The sequence below is a fragment of the Populus nigra genome, chromosome 3 (assembly GCF_951802175.1).
Source record: "Populus nigra chromosome 3, ddPopNigr1.1, whole genome shotgun sequence".
In the NCBI taxonomy this organism is placed as follows: Eukaryota; Viridiplantae; Streptophyta; class Magnoliopsida; order Malpighiales; family Salicaceae; genus Populus; species Populus nigra.
Genome location: NC_084854.1, coordinates 6,856,047 through 6,867,719, shown reverse-complemented (window position 1 = coordinate 6,867,719; position 11,673 = coordinate 6,856,047). Strand labels below are relative to the sequence as shown.

Here is an 11,673-nt window from a genome sequence, read left to right as displayed (position 1 = left end):
TATCTTTCATGAATGTTTTTATTATCATATAATTAAATAAAAAAAATTCAAAAACAAATTATTAAATACAGTTATGCCTCTACCTCTCGCCGACCCAAGCCACATATTAAATAAATTAACCAGCCCCGTAATAAATAAGTTAACCAAAGATAACTCTAGCTCATTCAAGACAATGTCTTTATTCAATATTAAAAAAAAAAAAAAACACCCTTAAAATGACACCGTCTTATATTTCTTTTAAAGAATCAAACTGAATTTTAACCAAGAACCGAGTCATGTACCTGCTAAATCAACTATATCACATCAAATCAATTCCCATGATTTAATTTAAGACTCAACCTACATTAAAAAAAAAAAAAACCCATAAACCATGTCACTAGGTCACTAAATTGACTTGCCGAGTCAAGTTTAATAGCGTTATCAAAAAGTTCCCCACCACAATGAACAGACAACCATACCAGTGGTTACTATAACTCAAGGTTAGATGATACAATAATTACGTGAAAAATGGCGCCTGTATTTCACATTTTATTACCTGTGCAGCTGTTGCCATGAGCTCATGAATAGCGGTAGCATGGTGACGAGAAGCTTCATGCATATCGGAATTGGCTTCGAGCCCAAGGAATTCAATTAACAGTTGTCTCGTAGCCAGGTCCGTATATCAACCACAGTAATCGACAAGTGTTGCATCAGCATTCAATTTCTTACTGACTCGGCAGGTCTTGCATCGGCATTCCAGCACTTGTGCAGCAAGGCTATAGAAGCCACTAGAAACCGGCAGTTGTGCGTTGGTTTTTAGCAGTTATTCCCTCCACCCACGACCTTCAAATTGGTGAGATGAAGGAGGTGCAATTTAATTGAGGGCATAATGAACCCGCTCAAGAAGTTGCACAACCTGACTAATTGATATGGGCAAGGTAGAAAATGGTTTTAAATTTGTTTTAATTGTATCTAGTGGTCCAAGAGGTAATGATAACACTGCCTCTTGCTGTGAACTCGTTAGCTCCAGGAACTGAGCTAGCATGTCGCCGTCAAGTATCTTGGGCACTCCAACCTGTCAATCAAGATACAAGGGTGAGGGAAACAAGGCAGAAGAAGAAGGGAGTTTAAGGAGGAAAGCACAAACAGATAGGAGTGATATGAACATTTGTGAATCAAGCTCTAAATAACCATAACCTTTCCATCTTGAAATGATCTATGATGAAGTGAGATTCTCCACAGGGGTTCGGGACCAACCACAATTTTGATCCCACAAAAAACAGTTTTGTTGGTGATTTCATTTTCTAGAGTGACCACTTGAGCTACTGGAATCATCAATTCTACTATTTCGCAAATCAAACAATTCAACTTTCATGATATAAAGTTAATGACAAAAAAAAAAATGGTATAACAAGAAACTCAGCTGAGCTAATGTACTTAGATTTTTCCAAAACATATTCAAAGACTGGAATATTTCTTGAACAGATGGACAGATGAGGCACATCAACATTCACTGAGATACAGGTAACTTTGAACTTTCCAAAGACAAATAAAACAAACACATCTCTATGCTTAGTTTTAAACTCACAGGGTTTTCACGGCTTCGGAACTCATGATGATCATTTCCTAAAACAGGAGCAGTTAAGGGATGGACCACAAGTCTAGATTGGACAGCTTGTAGAAGTTCAAATTCTTCCCTACATTAACAAACAAAACAAAAGGTGAGAAATTTGTTGAGAATAACATTCAAACCATGATTGTTCATGAAATATTCAAATCAGAACTATACCAACGAACATGTTCCTCCCTTAAAGGAAGAGATATTTATTGAGAATAAAATTCAAGCAATCAAACCAAGCAAAGGACACCATGGTGCAAAATCAAAAATGTCACCACAAACTTTTGTTTAAGTTCACAATTGCAATTTTAAGACTTGTTTACAGCAACTAGTAGGTAAAGACCTAAAGAAGGATGAGATTACGTAGGGAACTGATGTTGGCATTTCAAGTCCCATCCAACTATAGTCTCAAACTTGTACCCAAAAAAATATCTGAATGTGTGAGGCTAGACTTCGTACTAAAAGCACATGTTTCAGAAGGTCAAATTCAAACGCTATGCATGAGGATCCAAACAAAACACCTTTTTTCAGGAGAGAAAGACCTCATATTTAACATATAATTTCTCAACCTAAAATATCCAAACAAAACACCTTTTTCAGGAGAGAAAGACCTCATATTTACTATATAATTTCTCAACCTAAAATATCCTTGTCTCACAGTGCTAAATTGTTGAAATCCTAGTATGTTCAATCTTAGTAAATATAGTTCATTTTAACACATAGTAACAGGAGCATTTTGAGTTTTCCCTAAACCATCTCAAGACAGAATAACAATATTCGTAGGTTGATTTATACATTTATCTTCTCATTTACTATCCTAGCATTTATGTTCAGTGAGAAATTACAGAACTAAGAAATAGACTCACAGAAGCGGTTTCCAATATGTATTACGGTTGTTGAGCATTAAACTTGCAAAGGAACACTATTGGATTTCTCATCACTCATTTAACATCTATCCTTCTTTCAGCAATTAATCTGTCATATGGTGAGGGGAAACTATAACGCAAGGTAAATCAGAATACCCCAATTCCTTAGGTGGTTCTTTCACCTTCTCTTTTTGGTTGCAGCCACAAACAATTTCTAGATTGTGGATCCTCACGTGCATAGGAGACCTTCCAATTCAATTTCCTTGGGACACTACATCTGCCATTATGTTACTACTTTATCTTCACAGCATCAGCAGTTGGAGAAAATTTCAAAAGAGGAAAGCATCTTTAAATTGAACCTCAAGTGTCTGTTATGTGTGTAGTGCATATTTGTCCCACTTAGTATAGAAAATCAATACATTTAAAAAGAGACTCCTATGCAACCTCACGCCTTTAGCAGGCACCCCCCCACAATAAAATAAAATAAAATAAAAAAAACATACCTTGATAGAGGAATAAAAACTATTATGCTTCCTAAGAGTGTGCTGGCCACGATAGTATTGTTAGATGCATCCATCTTTGTAATAACACCATCACACCCCGTTAATATATCATCAGCAGGGAGTTTATATGTAAATGATCCCTACAAGAAACATAATTTGACAAAGATTAAATGAGGAAATAGTGATAAGAATCAATCAGTTTGCTAAACAACCACCCAAACCCCAGTGGCAGTAATTAATTGTCTAAAAATATACGAAGACACTAACCACCTCAAAGCATTTCTGTAGAATTCATCCACTAAAGAAAAGGTGCGAGGGAAAAAAGAATAAAGCCTACTAGAAATACAAAAATTCCTTATATCCTATTGAAGAACACAAACATCCAAAACCACCCCAAACCACCATCCCCCAGTTCATTTGATGATGGAGGCGTCACTCTCACTTCTAAGGTTCAGTTTCAGCACACTCCCTTGCTGCAATGGGTTTCTTTCTTCCACACACTAAAATCCTTACATGATTTTGACATAGCATGATACCAAATAAACAAAAGACATCAGACATTTAGCTACAATGCCTGATTATAAATATCAAGCATGTGTTGGCACTTGAGCAACATACATATCCTTTCCCTTTTCTGCTATGTGCTTGTCCAGAATTATCAAATCATCGTGCCTTGTAATTTCAATGACAATACTGAGGATAATATCCTTCAAACACTTACCAGATGAACAATCATATCCTCTAGCTTTGGAAAACTATCAGGACTTGACAAAACAATGTTCATATTACCATGTACCTTGGTATAACAGTTACAGTGACAGAAAGAACTACCTTCCTGATGCTCATTGCTATCTCACCCATATAATAAGCACAATTCAATGTCAAGTTGCATTCTGGACTTCCAGTACCTAGGACAGAGAGAGGCTTTATATTGATACATCCAATAAGAAAACAGAAAATATTGGTAGTAAAACAGCCAGTTGCTTGTAATCGCAGAGGAGTTGACATAGTACATACACTCAAATCGATCAGAACGTGACAACACAGCAATGCTTCCCTTCCGATCTGAAACCACTGCTGTATCAACATCCATAAGGACACAGCCAGCAACTAATCTCTGAGACGGGTCACAATAAAGTTGCTCCAGTTTTTTGGACTCCTGGCATGATAGAAAGAGCAGTGACACAAGTTCAGAACAAGCATAGAAGCAACAGCTCATACTCCTGTTATTCCAGAGGGAAATTGCAAAAAGAAAAGGCTTCCAATAAATAAAAGGGAAATTAAAAGCAAATAAGATGAAAAACCAGGCTCTGTCTAGCCTGGAATTGCCTGAAAACGATATCACATACCACATGATAAGCATAGAAAAGGATACCATCGCGGCAATCACCAACAGCAATTCTGGTGTGATATGCAGTCAAGGACATTATCATAAAACGTGTCCTTCCAACAGCAAACTTTTTCACTCTTTTATTATCATTTGCGAAACCACATACATAAAACTGAGAAAAAAGGAAGACCAACTTTATCAGCAACAGCAACAAATAAACCATACCACACCAACCTCTTTAAAACAGGGGACTTTACTACTTACAGAATTACCAGCAGAAGCCAAGAAAAAACGGTCAAGATATGTACAAATCGCAAGCACCATTCCAGGCAATGTTGTGGCAGAAACAAATCGCAACTGCCATGTTTCAGTTTCTTCAAGTTTGACTCCATCGCAGCTAGTATCATCTGGGCTACTGCAAAGACTACTGCTTGATAGCTGCTCAGCAGCATAACCAACAATTTCACGAAATGGTGATGTTCGTTGAGAAGATGACCCTGCCTTTGAGCAGAATGTCATTGAGCCACTATCTGAATTTTGCAAGTTTTCTAGGCAGAGGACTATTACTCGGCCCTTGGTACTGCAGAAAAAATGCCCAGATATGAAATGACATTGAATGGGATGACTTCCAAGTAAAATTGTTAGGTCTTTCAAAACCAATCAAATTTATTTTTGAGATCATTAAAACTTGTATTTTGATCCAAAAGAAACTTGTAGACATCACATCATTGGGTGACAAGCCTCGCGTTCTAGCAAAGTCATTAGTATTGCTTAATCCTTCAATTTTAAAAAACAACAATAAAGTAAAATAATAGGCACAAGACAGATGATATGATATACCTTTCGGCTTCACCACTAGGCATAATAGCTGGGCCAGAAGACAGACTGGTTCCAATTACCAGAACCTGTTCATTTCCAATCTTCACCAGCTCCATGGATTTTCCTGTTTCTCCACGTTCAAGTTTAAATGATGACACAGTTGAACCACTCAGGGGGTCAACACAACATATATCAGATGAACATGTATCATTGTCATTGCTTAGTTCAGTCCTCATAACAAGTAACAACTTGCTTTCACTATGGTACTGGACCTTCCGTGGAGTGCCTCCAAGATGAAACTTCTGCACATTAAGCCTCGTGCTATGCACCATTTCCACCTGAAGCGTCATGAATCAAAGATCATATGCATTAGTTTGACCCTGGGAGACTAGGTTTAGGACCTGTATATCCAACTTTGAGACAAAACATTCAAGAACTACAAAAAGAAAGAGACCCTTGCTAATATAAAATTCAAGAACTAGGTTTAGGGCCTGTATATCCATCTTCGAGACAAAACATTCAAGAACTACAAAAAGAAAGAGATCCTTGCTAAAATAAAATTCAAAGGACCACTATTTCAGTTTTTTACCACTTATTGTGATAAGTCAGAAAGAGGAGCCACCTAGAAACTCTAATGACATCAAAATAATGTAATAAACAGAGAGGCTCACAAAATTTTACATTATTATGCTACCTGTAGGTACAGTTTCATCGAGTACTCTTTTTTTTTCTTAGTGAAATTGCACAAAGCACAAGACAACAGAGTCTAAAATTCCAACTTGGCTATAGGGTTAGTCCCATGAGATCTCCAACCTATGAAGACAAGCTACATATAGGAGCATTTGGTATGGGAATGCAGAATTCAAATCAAATGAAATCTAAGATTCCAAGGGCTCCTGTTATTGGTTTGATAAAGAAATCACTTCTAGGAAATCTAGCATGACCTAATACTCCCACAACCAATTTCAGGAAATGCAGTCCACACCTTTTTGGTTAGGAATATGGCATTTCCAGGCATCAGGTTCCCAAAACCTTATGTCCCAGGAATGCTATTTTTTTCATGCCAAACCTTCCATTTCACAGATGATCAGCTCTTAGCCCTAATTACTACGTGGAAGAGGAATAGGAAAATCTCTACTTTTGGATCTAATTCTTCATATCATTTCTGTGCGGACACAAAAAACATTCAATAAAATAAAAATATTTATAAACTGGATGGGAACTTCATAAAAATAGTCACATTAGGGTGGTTCACCATGAGTGCTACTTTTTAGCACCATATTTCTTTTGTATCCTCTGCAGATGAAATATAGTTTTTAACATGCTGAAACAAGAAACAGTAACTTAGACAGATAATGCTAAAGAATCAGAACAGCTCATATAATTACAAGCAAGAATGCTCACCAAATGAAGACTGTTGTCTGCAACAAATAAAATTCCCTTCGGGCATTCAACAGAGCATACAGGTGTTGCATGTGTTGAAGGCTGAAAGGAGATTGAAGTGTAAGAGAGGCTGTGCCTTGCAGCGTGCAATAACCATGGCCGATCACTGAGAGCAATCATATCTGAGTCAAGAGAATCACTCAAAGGAACCAGGAAAACAGGAGTAATGCCAATGCGACGGGTGGCAATCAATTGCAGATTAATAGGAAGGTCATCCATTGTGTTGTCAATTGAATCAACAGCAAGCATTTTTTGCTCTAAAGAAATTGCAGCTGTATTTGATATAGCAGTATCAGAACTTAGCATACAGGAACCAATAGAACATCCATGACTGGGAATTTCCACTGAAAACATTGAAGAGGCAGAAGGCCATTCAAATCGAAGCAACATTCCATTCCTTAAACCAGAAAGAACATAAAACCGATCAGCCAGTACAAGCCTTACATCTTGAGGGATGCAACCACTAACAGTGGTTCCCAAAGAACTTGTTAATGATATTGTTCCAGAAGCAATAATTCTTAGGCCATCACCAGGCACAAAAGACACAACTTCCACTGAAGGTTTATGTGTCCCGATAACAAAGGTATTGCCAGTGTCAACCCCAACTGGAAGGGCAGCTGCACAACTACCAACCGCATGATTCATAAAACTTGATCGTCTTCGCTCAAAATATTTTTGAGGAATGGAGATGCAGGATAACTCATTCAGCAATCTCAAATGTTGCATTTCAAATATTTCGTAATGAAATGGTGAAAGACATCTCACCCCAAGAATATATAGGAAACAAGGATTAGAAGTAGAAACAACAATCAGGTCATGTCCAACAGCCCCCAAATTGATACCCATGTTAGCTGGAAACCAAGATGAGCAAACTGGGGAAGACAAAGGAATACCTTCTGGATGGGCAGCCTTGGTAGGCAAACAAAGTCTAACTGCAGTTTGATGAATTTGGACCAGCAACCCATCACCTACCAGACCACATGCCAGAGTACAGACATCAGGCTGAAAACCAACCAAATCCGTCACATCAGTAAAACTTAATCCAACTGAGAGTACCCTAGTCTCTTCAACAAATGATAGAACAAGAAAAGAATGATGCAAATCAGCTACTTTCATTCCAACAGTCCAGGTCCCAGTAATGCCTTGATATATAGGGGCAGTCTTCAGTAGCTTTTCAACAATGATACCACTTCTAATAATCCTTAATGACCCCTCAGGTGCGACCCCACAGCAGGCAAACATTTGATCACGCTCCTCATCATGATAATCCACAATGGACATATCCAAGATGGGTGCAACATTTTGAATAGGACTTATATATTGTAGGCTTTCATTTTCCATTTTCAGGACAATCCCATCTCCCATCTCCACAAGAGCTGCCAGGAATCCATCTTCAACCCACAAAAGTGTCTTACATGATAGGTCTTTGTAAAGACAATCTGAAAGATTAACTTTAAGATCTTCCCCGTCATAAGAAATCTCAATCATGAAAAATTCTCCTGTGTCCGCACAAAAAACCATCCTAGGGTTTTTATCATTATCTGGCTCCCAGCTCCAAGAGCATGCATGTTTCAAAGTTGATTTTACATTGCTCCCTTCACCATCAATACACATGGGATCATAATCTTGAAGCTCCAATAAAGCACGTGCAGCAACATTGAATGAACCATCTTCATCAAAATCAGTAACTCTACTGTCTTCAACAAAATTCTGCTCCTCCACTGCATTGGGAAAATAATTCAAGCTTGTTCTACAGACACAACGTGGGTGGAGAGCATCTCTAAGATCCATTAGGAGAACATCACCAACCCTGAACATAAGGGCAAATCCATTGGAATGAGGAACTTCAACGATGTCATGCGCTAGCGGTCCAGATTCAACAAACTGTGAAATATAGCTTATAGCATGGTCTCTAATGTCCCATCTCAATAACAGCAGTTCATTTAGGAGCGCTCCCCTCCTGCACAACAAAAAAAATATCAGTTTCTCTTAAATTAACGTTGGCAAAATGCCTAAACATAGATAAAGAGGAAAAAGTTTCATCCTAAAGTTGCTGCATAACAGAAAACATCTTTCAGGTTTCCCAAAAATGTAGCTCAAGCATGCTAAATCGTCATACCTATTTAGAATAATGGCTAGTACAGGATTATGCTCCTTACTTGGATGGCTAGAATCCCTCGAAATGAAGCACATACTCCATATGGTACCAGATGTGAGTGGTCTCTGGATACTTCTGGCAACATTTGCATTCCCTTCATTTTCAGGAGGATAAAGAATTCTCTAAAAGTGTGGCAAATTGAAGCATTTCAATAATTGTGCTTGCATTCATATTATCACAAAATAAACTACATAGGATAACTCCATCTTCTGATCTTCTAACATAATAGAAGTAGAGTAAATATATAGGTATCAACCTCATCAATGATCTCACTGCCACCAGATGCTGAAAGGGAAAACAAAGCCAATTGGTCTTCATATGCGCTAGTAGCGACAAAACAGCCACTGAGAAATGAAAAGCCCAACAGTTAGGAACTCAATGGGAATTCACGTGTTCTTCTTTCAATCATTTCTTTCAATACAAACTGAATTATGCCCTTACACGTGAACTTAACTAGAAAAGGTTAAGAAGGAAAATTGAACACAAATAATGTTAGTGCCAGTAGGAAATCAGTTGATGGGTTTTCAAAAAAGTATCATGATTGTAGCCATGTCTACATGTTCTCTCAGACAAGCAAGACTTTTCAGAACTAATTGCTGGCTTGTGAACCATAAAGTCATCTTGACCCTAACCTAAACTCCTATTAATGAAGAGAAAACAATACTCTCAAGTCACATCACTTATGTAAAGTACCAAATACACTCTTAATCATACAGTAAACAAGGCAACTACATCTAAATAATTCACATAAATGATAATCAAGAGATTTTTGTTTTGATTTCAAAAGGGAGCCTTGCTAAGAGCCTGATTAGCCAGGAACTCTGATAGCAAGCTAACTGTTTTGCTGGCCTTTCATCCAGGGTAGGGGATCGTCAAAAAAACATCTATCACCAAGCTGCACAATCAGCACCCTCTTCAATTGTCAGACAGCTAGCAGTTTTTATAAGAGCACCAGGCAAAGTACAAATTTGTAACTGAGGATGTAAGAACACATGTTTGGAATAAAATGTATAAAAGATTACAAGAGAACAAACTGTATGGGAGAAAAGCTAAAAATCTTAGGGCAAGAAGGATGAAAGCTAAAGGTGGAAAGACCTTCTCTTGTAGCACAGAGAAGAAGAATCTTGCATCATTATGCAATGGTTAACTCAATAAGTTGGTGTTGCAATTATCTAAACCTTCCCTGTCACCCACCTTTAATATCGCTAACATAAGATCTCGTCTATATTTAATAAAGATTGTTTGTGTCCTTTAGTATGATGCTATTTAGCAGATGAAGCTCATACAAAGTTAAATAGCATAAAATTCAATGTTGCTCTTTCCACATCCCTAGCAATTTGACCAAGCCAAAGGCAATGTAGGTAGCTGACGAGTTAAACAATTGAAACTCAATTACATACCCTCCCCTGGTTGAGAGGCAAGAAAGATTATCCGAGTTAAGAGGCAAAGTTCATAACTTAGAGAACAGCTACACAAAAGAAATATTCTATTGATAAAAGCTGCTTGCCTGGAATCTACGGCTAGCATTCTTCCAAGTTGATGTCTTGAGTTTCCAGGATTCGAAAGTTGAATGTGTGTCAACGGAAAAAACCTATTCACAAGAAAACAGCTACATCATGTTACTTCAGTAACATTCCCATTTGTATGAATGAACTTAGAAAAAGGAAAAGGAAAAAAACCTGTGCATTTCATTGCAAAATGTGAGAAATGTAAGCTTCCCAGAATCAGATATAACAACCAAATGGTCTTTTCCTAGCACCTAAAAAAAAGGACCATTCCTTATCAAATAAACATCTCTTCAAGTAACACAACATATAAAGAGACGTCCTATAAAGAGTTCAGAATTCATAGACTAGCAGACCCGTGGAGTCTGCGCATGGAACTTGTCATTCCAAGGTACAACAGCCATATCTTTAATCGTGCCAAATAAAGGTTGTTCACATATTGCCTTTACAATTCCATCTTCCCCTATTATCGCCAACTCTATTGACGTCTCCTGCAACAAAAAATATCCATAACAACAAAATAAACAATCCGAATCAGGGGCAGCGTTAATTTAACTTCCTTCATGATTGAGCAGTAATAGGAGTAGTAATTTAGTTCGTTTTCTTAGCAATGATAAGCTAAGAAGACTATTCAAAATTCAAGTAACCTAAGAGAAAAGGGAATAAATTAGTGCCTAATTAGCAGTTAATAGTACGGAGTAACGCGTTAATTAAGTAAAAAGGAGAGAAGTATGTTTCTGACCTTGCCAAAAACGATGTCGTAAGAGAACGAAGAACGGAAGTGACCGTAAATAGCGTGTAAAACAGCGCTGCCTCTCAGAACGGATTTAGCTAAGTAGTGAACGCCGTTAGATGGCGCAGAGGATGAAGAAGAAGATGGTGATGATGATGATCTGACCTTTGCATTAGAGCACTCTTCCTCTGATACTGCCATTTATTTTTGTGGTCTCCTTTTTTCGGTTTACTTGAAAGCTAGGGTTTGATTCGCCAGAAAGTGGAATTGAGCATCCCCTGATCCTCCTGGTTTCTAGAGAGATGTAGTAATGTTGGTGGTTGGATTTGGAGCGTTGTGTTTCAGGAGGACCATCACAGTTAACAGGTGTACAAAATACAACGAAGAGAGGGATAGACCAGAGACGGGGGTTTTCTTTCACTTGGTTTTTTTTTAAGAGTTAATTGCAATTTAGTCCCTGAAACTAGCTGCTAATAATAATTACACCTTAAAAAGTTTCAGAATATTATGTATTTAATCCGTTTATAACTTTTCCCATCTATCAATAGTCTTTTTTAATTTATTTATTTATATTTTTTAAAAATATAAAATTGTTTTCCGGCATCTAGGAGGGCGGCCTAAAGAGAACTTTGCAAAAAATCAAAAAATTATTTGTTTAAAATTAATTTTTTTATATTTTTAGATTATTTTAATGTACTGATATAAAAAATAAATTTTAA

General features: G+C 37.4%; 1 protein-coding gene across 1 annotated transcript; it reads right to left on the bottom strand.

Moving 5' to 3' along the window:
* Positions 1-210: 210 nt before the first annotated feature.
* LOC133688741 (pre-mRNA-splicing factor RSE1) lies at positions 211-11,372 on the bottom strand. The gene is made up of 15 exons (XM_062108341.1): positions 10,964-11,372; positions 10,578-10,712; positions 10,396-10,475; positions 10,224-10,307; positions 8,973-9,060; positions 8,678-8,838; positions 6,520-8,518; positions 5,137-5,453; positions 4,561-4,876; positions 4,316-4,468; positions 3,984-4,125; positions 3,798-3,874; positions 2,967-3,106; positions 1,568-1,676; positions 211-1,054 (listed from the first exon to the last, which is right to left on the bottom strand). The coding sequence occupies exons 1-15, from the start codon at positions 11,153-11,155 to the stop codon at positions 854-856; spliced, it is 4,194 nt and encodes a 1,397-aa protein (XP_061964325.1). The 5' UTR covers positions 11,156-11,372; the 3' UTR covers positions 211-853.
* Between the last annotated feature and the right edge of the window lie 301 nt (positions 11,373-11,673).